General features: G+C 48.8%; 1 protein-coding gene across 3 annotated transcripts; it reads right to left on the reverse strand.

Moving 5' to 3' along the window:
• Positions 1-209: 209 nt before the first annotated feature.
• LOC114843864 (adenylate cyclase type 1-like) lies at positions 210-22,009 on the reverse strand. 3 transcript variants are annotated; one of them, XM_029130657.3, is made up of 20 exons: positions 19,957-22,001; positions 17,853-18,002; positions 17,479-17,597; positions 13,815-13,926; positions 8,530-8,657; positions 8,071-8,229; positions 7,683-7,824; positions 6,510-6,665; positions 5,013-5,210; positions 4,824-4,921; positions 4,646-4,730; positions 4,207-4,296; positions 3,859-4,121; positions 3,444-3,570; positions 2,921-3,082; positions 2,693-2,839; positions 2,519-2,617; positions 2,323-2,437; positions 2,100-2,224; positions 210-2,020 (listed from the first exon to the last, which is right to left on the reverse strand). In XM_029130657.3, the coding sequence occupies exons 1-20, from the start codon at positions 20,557-20,559 to the stop codon at positions 1,544-1,546; spliced, it is 3,555 nt and encodes a 1,184-aa protein (XP_028986490.1). In that variant the 5' UTR covers positions 20,560-22,001; the 3' UTR covers positions 210-1,543. The 3 variants fall into 3 exon arrangements, with proteins under 3 accessions (XP_028986490.1, XP_028986491.1, XP_055359981.1); XM_029130658.3 differs by having other exon boundaries at positions 2,966-3,082; positions 19,957-21,999; XM_055504006.1 differs by lacking the exon at positions 210-2,020 and having other exon boundaries at positions 2,132-2,437; positions 19,957-22,009.
• Positions 22,010-24,710: the final 2,701 nt, after the last annotated feature.

A 24,710-nucleotide genomic window follows, 5' to 3' on the forward strand; every position in this document is an offset into this window, starting at 1 on the left:
AGTCTGGGACGTGGTGAAATTCATTTGTCTATAGGCGCTGGCATCATAATCACAGTCAGGCTGCGTGAACTCAAATTGTTCTCTTAAGAGTCACTCTGAGGAAAAAAACAGAGAGCAAGACAGGTTTATTAATGAGTTCATCTCTAATTATTTGATGATCAGGGATTTGTGGGTGAAAATCAAATTTTCATGCAGAATCAGACGTCATCTTGGTAGCCAATAATCGCTCATATTTATTGACATTCATTGCCATGTGATATTTTATACACCAACAATGTCTTTATTACAAAATATCCAATAACTCAACTTTACACTGTACAAGATACAACATAGTTTACAGCTTTTTGGCTATTTACAAAACTCTGCATATCAAAGTGAATATATCTAAAAAGGCAAGTTGCAATCACTGTAAGCTTATTCCGTAAGGCAGAAAACTTGAAAACATTATGTATTTACACTCTTGCAGATCAAGTCCGCGTTTAATAAGCCGATAAAGACAAAGAGTGCCACGCGTGTCTGCGACGGTATCTGTGCTAAAGCCTAGAGATTCGGTGGAAAACCCCAAACGGAGCGTGGATGTGGCAGAAACGCATGTGAAGGTGGAGCCTTCACGGGGCGCAAGGAGTAAAAGAGTGAGTTGTGCATTTGCGTGCATTCGGATGTGCTTAAATAATGTGCTTCACTGTGGAAAATACCTGCGCTGACTGCTTCTTTGTTAATACTTTCAGACTGCACCTTCTTTTTGGCATCAAGGCTCCAAAGAGTGGTTCGGTGTCAGAGCCTCAAGCCACATCGGGTGAAACTCGAATGGTTGAGGAACGTTTCATCTGGTTAAGATTGTCAGGAAAAGTCAAGGTACGTTTCAAGCAGGTAAAAACATTAGAAAGAGCCATGTGTCAGATGGGTACGGCCGACTAACGCTTTCCCGCGGCCCTGGTGCAGTGAGGCAATATCCACAGTAAAACTCAAGGATCTATACTCAATACTTTGGTTTCTTTCAACAGGAGAACTGTCACTATGGCTGTTAACGCTTATAAAGTCATGCACTGTTTACTCTAAATACGCCTCTGAGAAAAAGTGTATTCCATCCAGTGAGAGTATAAAAATTACAATTCAGAATTAACCACACATGCACACGCACGCTCACAGGTACACACATGCATGCGTACACGCACCGAGAAGAGGAACAACACCGTTTTATACTGGGAATAACGCAATGGATCCTTGGCATAACCAGAAAGACGGTGCAAAAGCGGCAGCACGATCAGTCGTATCGGTCGAATATGTAGCGCGTAGAAAACGAGGAGGCGTGTGCCGTGCGTGAGCCAGGAACACCACCGATCTGCAGTGGAGATGTTAGAAGCGATTGGGAGATTTCTTCACTCCACGAAGAGCAAGCAGTAAAAAAGAAATACATAAAAAAAAACAGAACACAAATATGATTGTCTGTATCACGCAGTTCAATTCCTGATGAGGTTTCACCAATAGCTTATTGGAAGCAGCCTCGTCTTCTTCAGGCCAGGGTCGTCTTCCTCGCCAGCTCCTACACCGCCGTGTCCCCGACGTCTGCCGCGACCTCGACCTCCACGGCCGTCAGCTCCACGTCGCCCTCGTCCTCCTCTCGCACCGCGGGCACGAAGGCGGAGGCCGCGCACGCCGCCTGGCCGCCGCTGCTGTTGGCGGCGTTGGCCTGGACGCCGCTGCTGTTGGCGGCGTTGGCCTGGACGCCGCTGCTGTTGGCGGCGTTGGCCTGGACGCCGGCGCCGGCGCCGCCCGGGACCAGGCTGGCGGTGGAGGAGACGCTGCCCAGGTTGGCGGAGACGCTGGTTTTGCCGCAGGAGTGGATGCGGCGCGCCAGGCTGGCGGAGCGCATCACGGACGAGGTGGTGGCGGTGCCCACGCACTGGACCTTCCCCTCCAGGAAGTAGGTCAGCATCTCGCCTTTGCCCTTGACGCTGACTTTGCCGCGGCACACCATGTCGTAGTTGGTATTCAGCAGGCGGTAGACCTCCTCAGTCACCTGCAGGAACACGCAGAGTAATGAGAAGCTGGTCTTTAGAAAACATTCCAAAGGGTTAGAGGTTTGTGGTCCAGGGCACCTGGATCTTTCCAGGTACTCCGGTGCTGTCCATTCGACTGGCCACATTCACTGTGTTGCCCCAGATGTCGTACTGAGGTCGCCGTGCCCCGATCACCCCCGCCACAACCGGGCCGACATTGATTCCTGCACAAACACGCAAACAGCGCTTTGAAAATGCGAAGCAGCCTCCCGGCGAGCTCCCTCACGGGCGCATTCGCTCTGCGCTCACAGTCCAGACGTACCCACTCTTAGGACAAACTCGTTGTATGACTGGTAGTTGATTTCATCCAAAACGTCGAACATCTCGATGGCGTAGTCTGCTATCGTGCTCAGATGATCATAAACGGACTTTTTTGCCTAAAGGAGGAAAGAGCATGGTCTTTATGCGTCACAGTAACCTGTGCTATTTACTCATTCAGGACAAACTGAGCCTGCTACCTTGGTGCCGATGGTGGGGACGAGGCCCACGGCTGCCATGTATGTGCTGCCAATGGTTTTGATCTTCTCTATGTCCTTGTAGCACTCCTTATCCATGAGCTGCAAGACACGCCTTCGAATTAAGCGGAGCGAAGCAAGCGGAGAACCCCCCGAACAGGGGACGCGGCCACGCACCTCATCGAAGTCGGCGATGATCTCGTTCAGCAGTCGCAGGCACTCCACTCCCATGTTGTTCCCGTCCAGCTCAATGTAGAAATCATTGAAGTTTGGAATAGACGCGAAAAGCACACCCACTTGTGCGTAGGACTGGTAGTAAAGATCCTGACGGAAAACGCGACAGAATGCAGAGTCAGAGTACAAAACGCGACTGGAGATCATGGGCTTTCTGGCCTGTTTATCTACCTGCTTGTCTTTTAGTTTGCCTGCCTGTCTATTAGCGAGGCTCACCATGTTCCTGGGGTTGGACAGCAGGAAGTGTTGGGCGACGTGTGCGGGCAGGAGGTTGAAGAGGATCCTCCTGTTGTCCAGCTTGACTTTCTCCATGCCGTCCCTGTCCTCCTCCGCCTGACGGCAGACGCGGAGAAAGAGAGACAGACACAGAGGACAATTCAGGAGGGCTGTATCTTGATGCACATTTGCACCACACGGGGTCAGTAGAAAACCTCCTGAACTGTGCAACATGGGCTGAGTAAACAATACATCTTAGTTGGTGCATTGCACATTTAAGACTTTAAAAGCATTCAGCTTCTGCTTCATAACCTTATTTCCACTATGCATTAAGGCTAATTAAGCTCTTCCAATGCTGATAAAATCCAACTCAAACCAAATCAGGCCTTTTAAACCCATTATTTTACACTTGTTAATGCAAAATGAATGAGAACCGGATTCTCAGTGTTCACAGTTCAAAGACACACACATTTCTGACCTGCACAGCCCATAAGAAATCCAAGCGCAGTTTGAGGTCAAGCTGCCTGGAGTGAAGGGCCAGGGCACTGACAAAGAGCAACAGAGACAGGATGGGCTCATATCCCCGGATGTGGAAGGACCCCCCACTGTGGAAGAGACCAACACTCAAGTCAGCACTGAGCCGGACCACACAGAGGACTACACAGGAGGCTTGAATGGACCTCCCACACTGTTGAGCAATCATGGGTAAAATCTAACTATAAAAGAAAACAAGGGTTTCAAAATTTGGGACCGATCACCATGTGCATGTTTCCAGCTCGTTCTTCTTCAAATGAAGCACAATCAAAACTAAGGACTATACATTGAGCAAATGGCCTTTTTTCCATGATTTCGCGTGTTTGGTGTTTGTATTCACGTTGCGCCGTGAACCTCACCCCGCAGTCTTGCGAAAGCCGCTGATTTCCAACACGGTGACATACAGCACCCCCAGAAGGAGCATTAGCGCCATCTTTGGCAGCCAGGAGACCCGCAGGAACAGCGCCAGGGTGAGCGTTCCCACGACGCAGGACAGGAAGGCGTAGCTGGCGCCGTCGCAGGGCAGCGCCGCCGCTGTGCGGTTGGCGTCGCCCTCCGTTTCCATGACGACGGCGGAGCTGTTGGGGTTGGCGCCCCCCCACAGCCAAGGCATGCAGCCCACCTGCCGGGGACGAGGAGGATCACCATCGCTCTCCACCACCGACAACACCATCAAGTCTATGTATTTCTATCTAACGCTGACTTACCACGCAAGCCTGGGCCACAGCGTAGATTAAGAGGACTATAAAAATAGAGAGAGCAGTGCGAATCTGAATGGTTAGGCACCCTGGAAAACACTGCAAGACAAAAACAAGCATTTAAAGATCAAATCGGGCTCAAAACGGCAAGAACCAATTACAAATATTCTCAAAGTTTGAGAAGAAGCTTTTTTAACTTTGCAGCTCTTTCTGTGTGACACTGTTAATCCCCTAAAGTTCAGGCTCTTCGGCTGACGCATACACAGAATTAGTGTTCTAAGAAAGGATGGAAAAAGAATGTGCAAAACCAGTGAAAAAACCCTGGCGCATGGTTGCTGCTGCGCTGAGAGGGCGGCGATGAAGACGAGGTGGGCGCTTCCCTGTTGTCGTTAAACACCCGGAGAAACAAAATGGAGGAACGAGAGCATGAGGAAGCATCTGGATTTACCTGGACTCTGGTGACGTGCAGGTACATGATACAAGCTACGAGGAAACAGATGCAGAAGACGAGCAGAACTAGTACCACCGTGCCCCTGCGTGGAAATAAAAGCGGGAGACGGAAGGATCAGTCGGGAAGACAGAGGCGGGAGAGGAGAAAGAGCAGCGGGAGAAACGGCTGTACGTACTGCGGTATAATGAGGAGATACACGAGGCCGAACAAGGCAGCTAGAATCAGAGAGAGGACCACGGCGCTGGTGAAGTACTCGTCAGGCACCTGGTGGTACTACGAGACGGACCAGAAGTGAGAGTAAGTAGCGTTATACTTCCATGGTCAATGGATTTAACAGATACGTATTCCTTCCAGAGTTCCTCACCCTCTGCTCGCGTTCGGAGCACTTGTACATGAGCGTGAGGAAGTTGAGGTCCGCCGTGTCCGACTCGGTCTGACGGGCCTCTATCAGCCGCCCGATGTAGCGGTTGACCCGGGTCCTGGGGCTGCTCTGGATCACGTTGGCCTGGTTGGCGCTGGTGCGGCTCCTCAGCTTCTGTGGAGCCGTGCGCATGGCCCGCCGCTGGCGGCGCGAGAAGCAAAGCCTCAGTGAGAAAGGCAACGCGGAGCCCAGCGTTCATCATGGGGGGCGTCGAAGCCAAACGCAGACGCTTGTTGGACGATGTGCATTTAATGTGTATTTTTTTGTAGGCCTATCTAACCTGTTTAGGTCTATGTTATCATGTTTTTATTTATTTCCTTCCTTCCTGTTTAAATATAATCTTCCCTACTACCTTTCCTCCTTTCCTTCCTTGCTGCCTTCATTCTTTTCCTTCCCTGCTTCATCTCCCCCTGTTTCTGCCTCTTCCTCCTTATTTCCCGTATCCTCTCATTCTCAGCCCACTTCCGTCGCAGACACTGTGCCATATCATGCAGCACACGTCACGTCATCTGCTGTAGTCGCCGCCCTGAATACATATGTCACTTCACACAGTCGAAGAGCGCGCGGTCTGAATGCGAATCACCGATGAGTGAACGGGCGGCTTTTCCTCTCTCCGTTTGTTTCAGCCTGATCTGCTTTCCGCGTCCGCTGCGAGATGATGTCACTACTGGTAATGCAGACACTAGCGGGCTCAGCTAGCGGGGTGGCGAATAATCAGGTGTTCAAACAACTCTTGACGCTCTCTCACTGCACCATCAGCTAAAAATGCACAAACCTACTCGCTTCAGTACATTCAGGACATTGTTTTGACAAACTTATTCCCTACAGGGCCTCAACCTCGACCATAAACCTTCTCTTCGGTTAAGCTGTGTGCCCACAACGTCGCCGACCTTTATTGGGGCCGGATACATGACGCAGATCTGGATTAAAACAGCTGGTGTGAGAACTGTACAGCTGCCAGGCTGCCGGCCGCTCCCAGAGGCACAAGGTCCAATAAGCTCTTTGGCATTGAGCCACATTGCCAGTGTCGCTGACAGCACATGCAAGAGAAATGGTATGTTGCCGTGTGGCAGGAGCGACTTGCTGAGGTTATTACAGCTGATAGGATCATGTGCTGTGGACACATCTAGCCAACGCTCCTTATCTCCCTTAACGGCATATGAAAATCCGGTTGTGTCCGGTGCCTTTTGAATTACCCAGAAGTCTAGGCTGAATTGTAACACATAAATATGAACACTTTAAACACATGACGCACAATATTGTTCAGATGCATGTGAATGTTGAGAGCTCCAGGTAATTCAGACAGGCCTTTGCTAGTCCACAGTCACAACTGAAGGAGACTCCACACATGCAAGACCGTGGAGCCTTTGAGTCGCTATTCGTGCAAATCACAGGACGAACACACACAGAAACATCAACACAGACACTGAGAGTTGATACCTTATCACCGTCCTCGCAGTTCATGACATTGGAGAAGGGAATCTCAGCCTTGAACATCTTCCTGCAGTGCATAAGCTGCACTAGTAAGTAGCACACAGTTTTGAACTTCATCTTTTTGGCAGGCTTTATATCCGAAAGAATCAATCCTGGGAATATCTGCCACCAGATAAGAGACGGGAACAACCGTTAAGTTATGATACCCCATACAGTAAAATGTATCATTAAGGGTGTGTGTCTCATGCACAGGCGCTGGACAGCATGCAGGCGCACACACATGCACGTCATCATTATAACCAGGCGGATCGGAACCGCTTCAGTCCCACGATGCTGGGTTTTGTCTTGATACCGATTAAGCACATGATGAAGGCTCCGAGCAACGTCTGATTGTCGTTTGTGCTGAAAGTGTATGTTTCGCTTGACGCGTGAAGCTGCGCGCCTCTAAGCAGGCGTAATTAAAGACACTGTATAGAGTGAGCAGCCTATCGTCTCCGAGCCATGTCTTTGATGTGTAGTCGAACCATCAGCTCTATTAAGAAGATTAAAGAAGCCGCCGGCGTGTCGAGGAAGAATACATGCAACCGGGATGTTGCAGGTTCACGCCGGAATGTGTCACCTATGTATGAGTCTTATCTTGAATAATGTGAAAACTGCCACGAGAGGAGAGGAGAGGAGAGGAGAGGAGAGGAGAGGAGAGGAGAGGAGAGGAGAGGAGAGGAGAGGAAGAGATTTCTAGGAGGCCTGCTTGATCATACGAGCTACTTCCCTCTCCATCTTCTTATGCACCATCTGCTTTCATCGCATTTTGTTGGTTTTTCCCCCACCCCACATTCATTTATCTATAAGGTTGACGGACTGCGCAGATTCGTGATGATAGACGCTACGGGCTGTTTCTCTGGCTCTCTCTCTCTCTCTTATAGCGCCGGTTTAATCCATTAGAGGCTGGAAGTGGAGTCTGCTCAACAACAAATGTTGAGTTTTCATCATGTGATGCTGCTCCGTTTTTTCACTCACACTGCTCTTCTAGATACGGGCCCAAAGGTGGATGCAGTATAAGATGCGTGGGCCTATGTAGCGCAGTTATTATGGGTTAGCCTTTGATTAGCGAGTGTTCTTTTTTTTTAATCCCTCAGAGAAATGCTGTACGTTCCCGTGAAAAGATCAACAACACAATACCTTCCGTCTGTGGGATGGCACAATAAAGAAGGTTTCTATCTCATGCTTTTGGAGGAAGGCGTTCCGTTCGTGACCGTTCCCAGGCTCCACTTCGTAGTCTCCGTTCAGGCACTCTAGCGTTGATCTGGTGATGTGAACCTTCCTGTGACGCAGGCGAAAGCACAGAGCACAAATAGTGTCACCGAGCGGCTACATGCAGTCGGTACAAATTGTTCCGAGTGGGTCATCGACGGAGGAGTCGACAATAGAGGTGACTGTTACAATAAAGTCTGGACAGAACTCATGAGAGATGATTTAACATCACAGCAGTTGACTCTCAAATGGCTGCTATCATTTGAAACGGACCCCAGACGCTGTGTAGAGGCCTGTGTAACCTGCTGGTACTGACCCAGGCAGTCCTCCAGCCTCCATCACGTTGGCCAGGGTGACGTCGTTGGACCACACATCATACTGCCACTTCCGGAGGCCCAGAACTCCGCACAGCACGCGGCCCGTGTGCAGGCCCACGCGCATGTTCAGGTTGACCTCCGTGGCCTCGGCTACTGACCTGCAAAGGACAGAACCGGACAGAAGGTGGAGTCAGGTGCACGAGTGCTGCTGAATGCACGCAACAGGAGGAGGAGAACAAGAAGTTCCGAACTCAAGAAAGTTGCTGTTCTTCCGTGACAGGCTTCTTTCGCAGCCAACTGTAGTCGTGCTCCCTCAAATGTTCGGTGTTAGATTTCACTCACAGCACACATGGTTGATCGCGGAGTGCCGCTCGACCTACTTGCAGATCTGTTTCTGATTGTGTCCATTTGCATGTGAATTCTGCACTTTAGCCTTAGTAGCAATGCGATGCGCTCACGTTATGGTGTCGATCATGTCCAGGCCCATCTCTACACAGCAGTGTGCGTGGTCCGTCTTGGGCTGGGTCAGTCCAGACACACAGTAGTAACAGTCCCCCAGGATCTTTATCCTGCGACAGTGATTCTCCTGTTAATAAAAAGGAAAGGACTCAATGCAATATTGTTCTGCCTCTTCCTCCCGACAAACAAGCTCCATCAAACACTGACACGTACAGTAGGAGGGTTAGTGAGAGGAGTGAGGTCCCAGCTGTGAATGAGCCTCAAAATGTGACAAACACACAAATAAGATCCGTAAAACCAAAACTATGAATCAAACAGTATATAATAATACAGAATAATCTTCTTATTCTATGCTCTGGAGACTGAAATGGTTCCTAGCATGCAGAACAATGCAACGGCGCTAAAGCTTACGAACACACCCAATTATTAGAGGACATAAGCAACAGACACTGGTTTTTGCAGGGAGACCAGGTTACTGTGGACACCTTCTTGTAACCCCTCATTGTTTCCATGGAGGTAATGTGATTGCTGGCCGTGCATGTGAACGGCACAAAGGCTAATGATTATGCACATCAGTGGCCAGAGGAGAAGACGGATGCTCTATTTTTAACATGCAAGGCATGTGCGATTGAAAGGAAGTACCATGAAAAGACTTTCAGCATATTCCGTCTTAGAATGGAGAGAAGAGAGAGAGAATGTTTCTGTTCAAATACATATATATGACATAAAATGAGTCAGTTTTACTACTGGTAGTGGTCAATGCTCATTTCATTTAGTGTTTACTGCATTTCCATCCATCATCTGAACTACTTACAGTATCCTCTTAAGGTTCACAGGGCAGCTGCCGCCCAGCTGTTATTGGGGCAGAGGCAGGATACACCTACTACTTATTTACTATTTACTACGGTTAAAATGAGCTCAGTGGTAAAACAAACACAACCATAATCATAAGCTTGAAGGTGCAAAGTTTTCTTATGATTAAACTTTCCTTTTTAACTTAATCTTGAAGCTACTGTTCGTTGCTCACTCGGCCTTTGCATATCAGACCATAGTGAAGCAGATGGTGACAGCGAGGCTTGACTGAAGCTACAGGAAGCAGGGGAAGACTCGCCACTTAACAGAGTCTCTTACTCTGTATTTGTCCTGTGCTAATCTGCACAGGGAGGGTTTAGGAGCTGATTCAGACCCAAGTAGGATTACTACGGTCAGGTGGCTGGAGCATTGTGGGTAATCTGGGCCGTTTGACTGAATTAAACATAGGTGGAGAATTAACACCTTTTGAGAATTTCATATATTGGAGGCGGAACCCTCAAACGTGCTGCACTTGTGCTACCAGACTCTTTACATGCACTATGCATTCATGGGCTTTGAGGGATGCAAATTAGCAAACACCTCAGTGCGCGCACACAAAGAGCAGGAGATAAAAAAAGGAGAGACAAAGACATGAAAACGGGGAAGGGGAACATGCGCTAAATGATTATGGGAAAGATCAGCTGTCCAGGAGCAGCGGTTCATTTCCTACAAAGAGTCCCGGTCCCCGAAGGAGACTGTCGTGCAGTGAACAGTGAGCTCAGGCTCAGTCAGACTAAAAGAAGGAAATGAGCGCCGCACACATTACTGAGGCGCCTAAAAACGAGGCCTTCTACTGCCGTAAGTGCAGGAAGCTGAAATGACATAAAACACAGTGCGCATTGGAGGTTGTCTGTCTGTGAAAGTGCCCTTTGTTGACTTTAACACCGGAAGAGCACAAACCAGCGCAGAAGCACTCTTCTCCAGTCAAATTGCAAGACAACACACAACCTCAGCGTTTTATGCCTTTTTATATGAGGCCCTCGCATGGATCCAAATAATATGAACTCATCCAATAAACTAGTATTTCGACATTTTATCAATACAGGTACAGCATGAATAATGTATATGTAAGTCAGTATTGATTCAATATTGTTGTCAGCAGCTTTTGGGTTGATTTGAATGAATGTAGAATATTTAATGTGTAGCAACAAATGAATAACACCAACCTCAGAAATTTCAGAAATCTGAGGTGTATTCTAACTTTAATTTATGGAATTAGAAAAATAATCACAATTCAGTGTTTTTTTTTAAAGTGACTAAAAGCTGATATTTTATTCTAACTTTAATCTTTGCTTTTTAAAACCTTACGAAGGTTCACGTCAAGTGGCTGTATGTTCCCTGCAGTAACAATACTCCTCCATGATGCATCTTTTCCCGCCCATCTTGCCACTGGGAAACCATACTGGCTTGTTTGGTTTGGGTTTTGCTTCAGTCCACATCTTCTAGCACACAGGCATCCGGGGGAAACTGCAGGACTTGACAGTGAGCCCTGCACCTGCTCGTGAGACAAACCCAAACAGGAATAACTGAGTCATGTTTACACCCAGATTTTAGTTTCTGGCAGGCAGCTGTCACAGTGTGGGCAGTCCACGGGGCTTGTGCCTAATTTAAAAATAATACTATATTTTGTTAGCGCCCCATACAGTGGTACTCGTTTTGTGTTATATAAATCTGCAGATGCACAAATACTAAAATCTATTTGATTAATTTATTAAACCAATCAGTGGTAATATAAAACTTTATCTGTTTTTTTGTTGACTATATTGTATATTTATTGTCTTCAGTATTAACCTAACAATAATAAATATGAAAATAATTACACTAATAATAACACTAATAATTACTACTAAATTGCTGGGCAACTGAAACTGCATCTCAGGTGAATCAGTGTAGAAGAAGGTAATAAAGGTTTGGAGGACTGAATGTCATTTGTTCCTCCTGGGTGAATAAATCTGCAATGACTCTCTTAAAATAAAAACAGGGCAGTGACGTATGGCTATGAATTATGTAAGCCTGTGTATGGCTTCATGCACTATACATGTGATGTAGGCTATTTTGTAAGCTTTTACAGTCATACATGTGTGAATGAAAAGGGAAGCGGTAGACGGCAGATAGATACATCATTGAGCCGTCCTAAAAATGGAAACACGAGAGAGGAAGAGAGTGCGGAGAACCATGGGGCATGAAAGACGCCGTTGAGGGAAGTAGGATCCCGCACGTCAATCAAAAAGCTGAGAAACAAGGAGCGGAGGAGTCTGAAAGCTGTGATGCAGGGAGGTGTTGTGAGAGGAGAGAAAAGAAAGAGACAAGAAAGCGAAGCTTTGTGAAAGTCTGCCATGGAAACAGCCACGACACACACACAGACACAGACACACACACAGACACACACACACACACACACACACACACACACACACACACACACACACACACACACACACACACACTCATACATACATGCATGTCGGCCCAAAAGCACATCCAGTCTGGAGCTATTAATGTTATAGAGCACCACCACAAGCATAAATTAATCACAGGCCTTCTCTCAACAGAGATGTCGCTTTGTGCCAGACAGACAGTTTGAAACGGGACGTGACCATAAGCCACAGGCCCAGTTTAAGCCTCCATCACCGTTACAGTACTTTGGACGCTACTGTACGCGTGCTCCTGTTTCTTCCCTTTGGTGATGTACGGAGTCATTCCGGCGTCTGCTGCGACTCTCGGCCTGTCGCTGTATTTTCTCATTTTCACCAAAGGCCAACAGCGATCCCGTTTTAAAGCTTTCCCACGATGTTGTGCTCCTTGTCTTTGATCTCAGCGGCAGTCGGCGGATTCTCAGCCCGGTGGTGAGGAGTTATAATTACTCCCAGCTTGTGTTCTTGTGGGTGGTGGGAATCAAACAGCAAATGCCGAACAGTGCGAGTGGGTTTCCTGTAATCTTCGATTTTTCAAGTGAACCCCACCCCCCCTCCCCCTCCACCCCCTCAGCCGCCGCTCTCCGCCCTGGTCTTACCACACTTTAGAGAAGGGCTATTCAAATGTGAATTTGAAAACGCTGTCCACTTCCTTTATGCTTCTGAGGTTATAGCAAGAACCAGTGGACCATCGATGGTGTAGGCCTCATGTTGTTCTTCGCTATTTAAGAACCATAGATATGGGTTAATAGGCCGTCTTTGTTGGCTCAGTGGGTCACTATCGTGCACTGGACCTTCATCATCATGCTCACAATAATAAATGGCAAAGAGAGGAAAGGAGAGGAGAGAGAGGAGAGGAGATGCACTACACCAACGACACCTTAGCAGAACACTGTGTTCTGGCCCGCTTCCCATGAAGCTTGACAAGTCCAAAGAGTGGACAGGTGGTGTGGGGATGGTGCTGGAATGCTATTATGAAACGATGCCCAGTGGCCATGTGGCATCGCCCGCTCTTCGTATGGAACTAGGAGTCTCTGTGCCCACGGTGACCACGGCTATGACTCACTGGCACTTCCTGTCGGCGTGTATCGGAATGAGCGGGGCGCCGGGTCGAGGCGAGGGTTCGGGTCAGGGGGAAGCCTCCGAACGCGGCGCGAGGCTCTCAGATTTCAGCCGAGCTGCGATCGGTCTATTCTATTCTATTCGGTCGTGACTAAAAGGCCCCGAGAGCTCGAGTCACAACTGCAGGGAGGCTGATGTAAACCGAGGCGCGGGGTTCGTTCCAGCCAAACCAATCCGAGAGATGAAAGTGAAGATATATAATTTACAGCTAAATCAAGAGGACACGATTCTGTTCCCACAAAATGAAGGCAGATGCAGAGAAGCGGAGCTGCCAGGTTCAAGATTCACTGGAAAGTGACAATTATTAGACAATGAGCAGTCAAACCGAGAGGCACTCTCCTTTTTTAGACAGTTCTAATTTTGCACATGTAAACAAACAAGTTAAAAATAGCAGCTCTCAACGCGGCCAAGTAAAACCTTCTATGAAAGCAGAAAAGGGTTAGCTGAGATCCTGTGGATTAATGGATTTGACAGGGGCATGTGCCCAGTGTAAGTAATGGAGGCCAGATTACACGCGGACACGTCTGCGGTGGGCCGATCTGCAGGGGCTCGGTCTCCCCATCCTCAGCCACACTCACACCAGAGCAGCAGCAAGAAATCACATCCATTACATTGTAATGAAAGCCGAGGTACGGTATGATGGAAATGTGTTGTAATAGGAGAACTGACAGAAGTGACTGGATTATCCACAGTGATCGAACTGGCAGCAGAAGATGAGCAGATTTTCATCAGCAAAATCAAATGGGAGCTGAACCAAGGGAGATTGGGACAAGTGTAGCGCCGCTGCCCTTTCGGTTCATTCACGCAGGCAGAGGAGAAGGAGGCTGAGCCCCGGATCAGTTCAGCCTAGATTAAAGGAGGCGCTTGGCGTTCGTATAAGCCTCGTCCGGACTCACCGTGGCGAGCTCGTCAAACTTTCCGAACAGCTCGTTGAGGAGTTTAACCAGCTCCTGCGCGGTGCACTGGGAGGCCAGGCTGGTGAAGCCGACGATGTCCGCAAACAGGATGCTGCAACAGACAGAGAGGAGGGGAGAGAGGCCTCATCACCGGTGCCGGCTCAGATTAGCGTCCAGGAGGTTTCAGTGCGAACGATTCCTTTTCATAATGCGCTGAGAGCAGACTAATCAAAGCGTTAATGACCTGAAGGAGCAAAGCTGGAATGGGAAAATAGCGGGGGAAGGCTGTTTGGTTGTGCGACTGTCAGAGCAGCCAAGCGGAGCCACTCGAAATAGAAACAGGAGCACCCTCATGGGGATCAAGGTGGAGACATGTCCTGTTAGGAGCTGGAGAGGAGCTGTTAGGATGTAATGCAAGCATCTATTGGCTGTGACTGTGTTCGCTTGTGACAGCTGGCTCATACTGTACAGCCTAATTCTGGTGCTACTGTAGCTCAGCGCTTAGAAGAACCTGGAGATGCACCATTTTATTTATCATCGCTAATAAATCAATCGCAGCACGCCGAAAACTCGGTACCGGTCCGCATGAAATCCTGCGAATGATCTGCCCCGAGTGTTGTGTGACAACGCTAGGTGTGAATGGGGGATTAGTCATCCGAGTCCGACTGTCCGGGACAACTGTGTGTGTGTGTGTGTGTGTGTGTGTGTGTGTGTGTGTGTGTGTGTGTGTGTGTGTGTGTGTGTGTGTGTGTGTGTGTGTGTGTGTGTGTGTGTGTGTGTGTGACGGCAGACCTCCACGTGGGCCGGAGATCTCGCTCGCAGCGTGACAGAGTGCTGGATCTTTAAGGGGGGAGCTGCTAAATGTCATTGAGTCGTCTCGCAGATGTCGCCGTAACGAGGGCCAGAGGTTCCGATCCCATCGCCGGAACCGATGCCCGTCTGTGGCCGACAGATGCAGTGTTTGGAGGATTAAATAGTGCGTTCGAGCGCTTAAAGTTTAACTGGGCAATAAGTCACCTGAGATGAACACACCAGTGGAAAGAGGCAGGACGAGCGTGTGCAACAAATAACCCAACAATAGAGAAAAGAGCTGGACCAGAACCAGGCTCATCAGCCTACACAACACATGGCCAGTTATTTAGTCCATCAATCTCACAAATTTAGTCTCCGGACGCAAAGACAAATATAAATGTACATATTTAAACACATTCTGGTCTTATCTTAACAGAACTGGGAGCTTATTGTTAACTGAATCCTGGTTTCTCTGCGTTGCCTTTATGATAATGTGTTTGAACAGAGAACTTGGTGCGGCGCGTTGCTGTGAAGCAGCACTCCCCAAACTTCCTAAATGGCTAAATAAACTTTCTAATGAACACCTGTGCGGTTGCTAAGAGACTTGGGCAAAGTGGCACATGTCCCAGTTCCCGTCTCTGTTCCTGCTATTCGTGTGGCTGGACACACAGACGGAGCAGAATGTGGCGTTTCACTAATTCTGACACTAACAGAATATATGACGCTGCTTTCTGCTTTAGGCTTTGTTTACTCAGACCCCATCATCTATAGCAGACACACCCATGTGGTTAAATATGTGACATTATGAAAACTCCTGTGATATTAATCACAAATTTAGTATCTAATTTAGTCTAACTTGACCTCAACACCTTCATTTATTGTTTCCTCCACAGTGGTGCATTTTTATAAGTTATTCCTAGTTATTCTAATATCCTCCTTCCCTCATTAGGACGCGTTAGTGTCTCTATTTTGGCAGATGCGATTTCAAGTCAATCGCACACTGCAGGCGCTGCACGCTGAAGGGTTAACTCCAGTCGGGCCCCTCCGGAGCTGCTGTACTGTATGTGGGTAGCGGATGTGCTGACCTCAGGCCGACAGCACAAAAGATGCTTACGAGGAAATGGTGGAAGGAAGCGGTGGAGCGAAAGCGACGTGACAAAACCTCCTGCCAGTCTCCAAAAGGGCTTTCAATTTATACAATTATTCAGCCCATAAAGAATCATTTGTCAGTTTTAGTCACTTTCTACGAAGCGGCAGATAAACATTTTTTCCTGCCTACAGTATGTGTCAGCTAAAGCGACGCTGAATGCTGTCAGCAGCTTTTGTCGGCTCCTTTTTTACCGTAGGAATGAGGATGAGACGTGGGTCTGTGTGTCTATCCGGATCTATCCACAACACGCGTGGCCCGAATGTGATGTGGTCTACTGTATGTGGCCCAAATCAGTCCGTCAGTTTTTAAAAAATATATATTTCTACTCTTAAGATTAAGGCAGCTATTTATTTAATTACTTAATTAGAAACACAAACTAGTTATTAATTATTTTTAAATTCAACTGTTCCTACTTGTTGCTATATGTTGATATATATATATAACTGGTATACTGATCTTTCTCATTTGTGGTATTATTTATATTATATTTAATTCTAAAAAACCTTGAGCCTTATAATTAGTCAGGGTGTCAAAATTGCTCTTTTTTGCTATTTTATTTATTTTGCGGCTAAACTTTAGGTAAGCTGCCTTTCTTTTTAGTAATTGATTATTACATTTTCTCCCAGACTGAATTTTAATCACATCAAACACCATCTGAGAACCAAATGAACAACACTGAGTAAATGGCGCTGCACACTGTTGACTTTCTAATTACAGTCCAACTAAATCACATAAATCACGTCCACCCAAATCACATAAATCATGAAGGAGTTCAAACCACAAAAGCAATCAGCGGAGGTCCACGGAGATGTGTCCATATTTAACTGCCACACACACACACACGCGCGCGCCACATTATGCAACCAGAACTTAGTCTCCATTGCATTTAATCCCCAGTAGCAACCTAATCCTGGGGCTAAGCAAACCCTTCTCCTCAAGCCTCCCTGCTGCTCGGAAAACACAGAGAGAGGAACGAGGAAGCATGAGATTAAACAATACAGCGAGAGACACAGGAAGAACGGAGCAGTCGGCGTTTCGGGGTCAAAGGTCGGCTGCATCCAGCTGCAGCTGGAGGAAAACCGCACGTCTGCTACTTCTACTCCATCGCGTGCATCGGCTGCAGCCGATGTGCAGGTCTTGCACATATCCTCGTGCTTGTTAAAAAAAAATATGATTTGTCGCTTTGGGTTTAACCGCTGAAAGCAGCTGCAGTAAAATCAGAATTATGTCACTGACTACCACAGAAAAATGCCACATTTTCACGTATCACAACACACAGAATATGGCAACTAATAATACATCAGTGACAGGTGGGACTGTGCTGCCTCTGAAGCAGTGAGCTGATTACATCGTGCATTTTAAATTTAGAGCGTGAGCATGTTGTCAGGTTTCATTATAATAACATCCCTATACTCTATTTGACATATAGATGATGATATAAACTGAGGATTTTTGCCTTATGTGTCCCATGATGCTTTCGCAGCAATGTGAGCGTCGCTACTATACAAGACCTCTGAGCAGTTACTTGTTTTAGGACACAAGTGGGTCAGATCACACCGGATCGTTCATCGAAGCACCCGGACGGAATTCATTCTCCTGTCACATGTGAGTAACAAACAGCCCTGTTTAAAGTGGCGTTTGTCGCAGCCGTTCACACTTGAGAGGCGTTGGCGTATCACCGCACATGTTCTGTGGCTGTGTCGGCTGATATGCGGATCGTACCTGACGTTGTCATGTCGCTGGATGTAGATTTTGTGAAAGATCCTTTCTGGAGGCTTCAGGAAATCCTCTTTCATCTCCATAGCTACGTTCCTGGGCAACAGACTCATTAGCAGGCGCTCCTGGGTGTGTATTAAGAAGAGAGTGGGAGCATGGGAGAAAGAGAATAAGGGGTGGGGGGGGGGGGGGGTCATTTAAGTTTAAATATACAGTCAAACGCAATAGGTTACTATAGAATTAAGTGTGAATAACAATAGGAAATATTCAAAAATAAAATGCATGACAGCCTCAAAATGACTCATGGCACAAGAGTGATGGGGGGAAATAAGAAAGGCACCCGTCTAATTACTGGTTGGGCCCGCGTACAGGTGTTGTACCTGCTTCTCGTTCTCATCCTCCATGCGGAGCCTCTCCTCGATGCAGTTGCGAGCCTGCAGGAAGGCCTTCCTCTGGGCCCGCTCTGTCAAGATGCGCACAAATAGCCCTGACAGGTTGACACTGGTGAACAGCACTGTGTTGGCAACCAGCTGCAAACAGAGGAAATATGATACACGGCTCACATACTGTTCTGTGGGAGAAGTGTGCAGCATTATTAGGCGCTCGTGGCTGAAACCTGCCTAAAAGCAGCCGAAGAATAAATTAAATTGAGAAAATCCTAATTATTCCGATCAGCAGATTTGCCTTTTCTTACTCCTCTCGTGAGCGTATTCAGGCCTAGAGTAAGATTTTTTCCCACTTTGGCACCTGTGACATTAAAACTTTCCAGAGTCTGTGCGCTGGCTCATCCATCACGATGCACAGCAGCATGACTGCTGTAACCTTGTGCAGGACGGGAAGAAAAAAGAGGTTGTTTTTTTTTTCAGTGTGACTAAACAAAAACACAAACTGGCCACGACTTTGCTCGCGAGTCAGACGAGGTCATGGAGCATATTCACCTCTGCACACAAGCAACCCGTCACTGTGGGAGAAGGGTTATACGTTCAGAAAGAATGGAATAAAGGAACCCGTTCTCCTCGTATCCAGGCTCGTTCATCATGAGTCGAGGGTGAAGCGTGTTCGGCCTCACTAACTAATTACACAATGCTTCACAATGCTTCACGTGCAGCAGGGCACAAGAGCAGAGGAGCAGCTCGGGCGGCGCCGCGGCCTCACGTACTGTAAATACTGTGAATGTAAACATGTGAGTTAGGAGGCGTGACGAGCCTGCACCTCTGCTTATCCGCGGTGATGACCTCCATTTGCGTGCGGGTGAGAAGAAACTGCAGCAGCTGCTTAACCCTTCGCTGCTGGAGCGCTGCCATGTTTTACCGGGTAGAAATCAGAGCTTTAGAATGACTACTTCAGGCAAAAACAGAAGTAACTTCCTACTGGGTTCCAGTGATTTGTTGACAGTGCGCCTGCAAAACTCTCTGATGTTTTAATAAAATGTGGCACAGAAAGATAAAGAGTGAAGGCAGACGTGCTCCAGTAACGTGATATTTCACGCAGACTCAGCCGTGAAAACAGACAGCACTGACTGAGTGTCTGGGACCTAGGTGGGTGGTTGGAGCAAGCCCGGCCTGTGCAGGGTCACAGCTCATCTCCAAGCTTAATGGATTAGCTATCTCTGGTAGCCAACGCTGTCCTTCACATGTCTGTGCAGGTAACTCAGCCTACATACGGGAAAACAATCTCCCCCTGCAAATGCCCCGCCGTCGTCTGGCGGCGCGATGGACTGATCCGATCTCGGCTCCCTTTCCCACGGAATGCGGCGCGCTCCTGTCATACGGCGCGCGGCGCCGAGCCAGAAATGTTCCATTACCCCTGGTGGGATCCGCTGACATGTCCCCGATCCTCGCACCTGATGACAGGCGGGATTGTGCATGTGCGTGTTTACTTTTGAAAGGAAAACATACTAAACGTACAAGGATGCTGCTCTCGGTTGGCATGCGCGACTGTGTGCGTGCGTGTGCGTGCGTGTGTGTGTGTGTGTGTTGCCCTATTTCTGTTGCTGGCATGATGTCGCTCACATTCTACATCCTGAGCCTGCTCCCATTGAGCTGCTTCTTATTCTTGGAAAGAATGAACACATTGTTGCTTCATTTCACCACCACTGCTCTTTTCTTAAATGTATTACACAGGGTCCATAGGTTTCCATCACCTAAAATATGGCTTACAACCAAATTTACTTAATCAGAGTCAAGCGCACACATCAAAAATTCTTCTTTTTGGCTCACAGTTGTATTTGAGTTGACAAGAACAAGCTTGTTTCTTCTTTAGAAAAACAGCTCCTAACAGAATTTGTCAAATTTGATCAAAGCCTGAGCAAACAACCACGGGGAGCTGTCCTTGGTGCTGAACCAGCGTCTAAATAACGTCTGTCTCCGTGGACCTGTGTGACAGTATGCTTTGCGTGTACAGTATATCAACTATATAGAATATGTAATGATGTAGACGCTGCTTTCAAAAGTCCCCAAAGGGCGCCACGACCCACATACTCACCGTTCTCCACAGTTTCTGAGTTTTGACAGAAGTGGCAGTCACAATCAAATGCGAGATGGAAACCATAATTCCAAAGACGACGGCCAGGAGAGTCCGCACAGGCAGGAGCGCGTAGGCGACGAACGTGACCAGGATGAGCTGCCACATGCCCTGCTCCGGGGACGTGGGGGGCTCCAGCCCCATTGCGCCGAGGGGGAAGGGGCAGCAGAGGAAGGAGAAGGTGAAGCCGAAGAGCAGCGTCAGGTTAACGATCTGCTGGAGCTGAGTCACTTGCAGGTACTTGACGTTAGTCACGATGAAGAGGGAGACGAAGATGACACAGTGGACTGGATGGGACCCCTTGGAGATGGTGAGGCTCGGACCGGACAGCAGCTCCACCACGGCCAGCGTCGAAGACATGAAGATGAGCACGGCCAGGGCTTTCAGGGTGGACGTCTGCTCCAGCTTCAGGTTGTAGTTCTGGAAGAGCGACTCGAGCTCCTTGCAGTCGAACTCGTCCTCGCACGCGATCGTGGTCAAAGGGACCCCCGGTGGACAGTGACTTCTCTTCCGCCTGGTTTTGACTTTCTGAAACGGTATTTCCTCCATGTCAGGGCCATTCATAAACTGAATCCCTGCTCGCGGCTCAGGTCAAACGGAACACGGGGATCCCACGCGAGAGGCTGAGACCGCAGCCGACGGCGAGAGGCGCGCGCGGCAGCCGGGGAGGCAGAGCGCCCCAGACGGCGGAGGTTGAGGCTGGCCACGGACGGACCGCGGACGCACACGCGCGCGCGCGCGCGCCACACTATCCACAGGTCGAACCGCGCTGCTCGGGGAGCTCGGCCGCCAGGCGAACGTTCATGTCACCGTCGTGAAAAACTGTTGCGGCGGTCGTCGGATCGTTCGGGCGCCACACGAAGAGCGGCGCGCAGGCACACGCGCGCGCGCACACACACACACACACACACAAACAAACACACGCGCGCGACGCGTAGTTCAGACGGTGGCAGCTTTTTGCGAGGCTCAGATAGGATCACGCCTGCGCATTATGGGGTGAAGATAAGACAGGTCTCTACTCAACACAGTCAAGACGATGTGACTGGTGCGGCAGCGCCGAGCAGTGCGCGCATCATCCACAGCGACAGTGTCCCCTCATGTCCACCTACACGTTTCCTTCTTAAAACCACGCGCAATCTAATTTGCGGATATGTCGATGAGCGTATGCGTCGTCGGCTCCCGTCGCTCTCTTACTCAGACACGTGAAATATAAAAAGGAAACGAGAGAGAAAGAGGCGGATTCTCGATCCGATGACATGATTCATGACATCCTCGCTGGACGTTCAAACAAGCCGCCGGCTACGGTGCTCGGCCGGCACCGGAACGGGGCAAGGCGCCCGCATACCATTCATCATTTGGGTCCTGCGGTGCCAGAACCCTCTTGGCATTCAGAGGGTGGTGTCTCATTCATTAGGGGGAGATTAGTCATCCGTCACAAAGCTGCCGCTGCCGTGACCCAGCAGCGCCGGGGAGGCTGTAAGAAAGTGACGGATGGACGGCCCGTGTCAAAGTCCGGCATCCAGCCGTGCAAACGGCCCGAACCCAGACTCGGTCCGTCTCACCGGGTCTCCTCCTCTCACTCTGTCTCTCCTTCCCTCTCAGCTGTTACCATTACAGCTTTGACTCCTCGAACTCACCTGTGAAACGTGTACGTCAATCAAACAAGAGAAGTTAGGTATTTGGCGTTATTAATAGTGTAAGATCACATTTAGGCGGAATATTTCAACATTTTAAAGTGGCAGTATAAAAATACAGTCAATAAAAAAACCATAACCTACAGTATGTGTGAAGTCTAACGAGCCCTAAATTGTGCATACAGCGAATCTCTACATCATATTAACCGATAATGGCACGTCTCGTTAGTAGCAGCTGGGAAATGATTTTGCTGATCGCTTGCTGTCATATTAAAAGACTCGTCAGCGCTGTCGCTGTGTCCAGCAGCCTTCACCTCTCCCTCTCGCCCTCTCGCCCGCCAGTCTCGCTCTCGCTCCGCGTTATCTATTCCTGCTCCTCTGAGACGCAGATATGGGACACAAAGATGTAGGACACGTAGCTTCCAGTCTGATATTCTTATCTACAAGGGTTGTTTTTTATTAAGACTCCATGGGCTGACATCACCATTTGCATGACATCACAGAGAACATGTGTAAGCGAAACAAAACAGTATTGTATTAACGTTACTGATCAGTAGTTTCTGCTAAGCTGATCTCAATAATGAGTGCTGCTCTTTCGGATTTAAACGCTATGTTACATTCGTTTGATGCAAATGTCAAACGTTGCATTCAAGCACGATGGAAGTCTGACATTCACAGTGCCCTTTATTTATCTGCACGTGCAGACGTACGTCTTTAACGCTGATCGACACTCGTGGGTTCTCCCGTCTGCGCCGAGGACCTTTGCGCCGCGCGCGTGTCGCACCTGACGCCTGAGCGCGTGCGAAGAGGCGACGCGGGGGCATAAAAGTGTGATTCTCCGCTTCAGGGGGCTCCAGGTTTAAGTGCACGGTCACAGTCTGGCAGGCGTCCTCTTCGGAGAACAAAGCGAGGTCTTGTGGGAGTTCACGGCGCAAAGCTGCACCCACGAGGACACCGGACGGGGGGCGCGCGGCGTTCTTCCAGACGCGCGGCTCTCCGCTAGAAATCGCCGTCGCCTCGGCATCTATTTCGGTCTCTTGTCTTTCATCACGCGTGAAAAAAAAACGTCTCAAAGGGAACAACATGAAACAGCTGAGCATCTGAAATAATTTAAAACCGCTTCCACCTGCTGCGACGTGTACCTGACATACTTAGAGTGGAGACCTGTTATTTGGCAACAGCTTGATGAACCAACAGCTTGAGCTCTGTGAAGCAATTAAAATCCGTCCTACATGTTCAGAGCTGCTCTCCAAAACACGAGCTGCAGCACATAAGAGATCTTAGCGAATGCTTCCTACATTTGTTTTATGTTGGGCCTTTGGTCATGTGTCGGATGAGATGTTTCATTCCCGCTGTCTTTAATTATCCAACCGTCAGCATATTTTAAGATCAAAAACCAAGCAGCTCGTACATCACTGGATGCGAGACAGATGAATGGGGGGAGCAAATAAAGGAGAAAGGAAGCCTTCAGAGCGACTGCATCCATCTCAAGCGAGCAGCGCTTTACACTCGCTGTCATCAAGTGATCACCGCTAATGATTTCCCAGCAGCTGGCGAATCCCGCCAGGGTCCAGATGTGGTTGGAGGACGGCTGGTCTCATAATCACACACACACTGGCTCAACACCAGCAAATGAAACCGCCAGGAGGGCCCCGAGAGGGGCTGACGATGCACGTTGTGAATTAGCTAATGTCACCTCTAATTAAAATGCGTTTCTCGCGGCTGTCAGTCAGGTGAACCTCTCCTGGTTTCCTATGCATCTGGTGAAGATCAGAAGCATCTGTCACACTCCAGAGCTCTGTATGTGTGATATTCTGCCATATCGTCTTCGTGACTATAGGCGACGCCGTGCAATAATTCCATGCAGCAGCTCCTGCCTCTGAACATGATACGCGTTATCTTCTCATTGCACCACATGGCGTCTTTCTGATTTGAGCTTATCAACCTAAACATCGGAGGAACTTGCTCGCCGCGTCCTCCATTACGGGCGCCATCCTCCCAATCTTCCAATCACATCAGCATTGCTAATAAGCTCAGCAGCCGGCGTAAATTGTTTGCGGTCACTAATTATTTCAGCTGCGGCCCGCTGTACGATGGAAACGGCTCCTGGAGATGAGTCCATCCTTTATTCTCGCTCACTGAGGTCTGAACGACTCTCTGGATCGGACAAGGAATCACAAACCTCCAGCACCCGAGCTTAGAAGGAGAAATGTCAGCAGCTTGTGCGTCATGACACGTACCGTCCTAACGGTGGCTGTTTGCGTCTATTTGCAAGCTTAGGGTGGATCGATAGCATCAGGTGCACGAGATTGAGGAACAGCCCCCCCCTTCATTGTGAAATCCTCTTAAAGCTTCTGATAGGTTGAGTAATCTGGTAGAGGATACGTGCAAGTGTGTAACTGTGTTCGCATCCAGTCCATGTGCCTCGTTCCCTCCCACAACGGCCGGCTTCCAAATCCATCACGTGCCCCATTGAACTTGGAGAGCTTCAAGTGTTCACAGTGCTGCACATATGGCAGTAGGTGAGACAGACACAGAAAGGTCCCCGAACAAATCTGCTTTCTCACTCACACATGTGATCACGGCCAACGCTGGGGGAGAAGGACGTCCTTCCGAAGTCACCTCTAGTGGAGCCTCAAACCCGACTCTGGATGATAAATGATAAATGGAACGAGGGTAAATAAGAACTATCAAATCAAGACCAAAGATTTCCAGCTTTGGAGCCACTGACAATGAGGGAAAAACACGACAGTGAAACACAGGAATGAGAAGTGGATCTTGAACGTCAGAGGCACAAATAAGATCCATCGGCTTCGGCCTATTTGTGCCCAGCGCTGCTCTCCTCCTCGGAGCCAAGCGTCGATCAATAACCGGGAGAAAGTGGCCACTAGCCTTGATCCTAATTAGTGCAGGGTTAGAGCGGCATTAGCCTGCACCTGAGCCCCTAGCGCAGGCCTTCCTCAAACAACAGCTCCCTCCCAGTCAGGACGCCGGGAAGCAGCAGCATCAGCGCTCCGCACTGCCAGGTGGGACCGGGGGAGATCGTCACGGCAACGGGGATGTGAGGAGGAAAAGGCCGCG

Source organism: Betta splendens, chromosome 17 (assembly GCF_900634795.4).
Source record: "Betta splendens chromosome 17, fBetSpl5.4, whole genome shotgun sequence".
In the NCBI taxonomy this organism is placed as follows: domain Eukaryota; kingdom Metazoa; phylum Chordata; class Actinopteri; order Anabantiformes; family Osphronemidae; genus Betta; species Betta splendens.

What these genes read in the sequence shown, in the direction of transcription:
- LOC114843864 (XM_029130657.3), bottom strand. Translation starts at nt 20,559, where the DNA reads ATGAATGGCCCTGACATGGAGGAAATACCGTTTCAGAAAGTCAAAACC. An exon ending in CTCAGAAACTGTGGAGAACG is followed by an intron (nt 18,003 to 19,956) that starts GTGAGTATGTGG and finishes CTCTGTTTGCAG; the next exon opens with CTGGTTGCCAACACAGTGCT. An exon ending in TATCTCCTCATTATACCGCA is followed by an intron (nt 4,731 to 4,823) that starts GTACGTACAGCC and finishes ATTTCCACGCAG; the next exon opens with GGGCACGGTGGTACTAGTTC.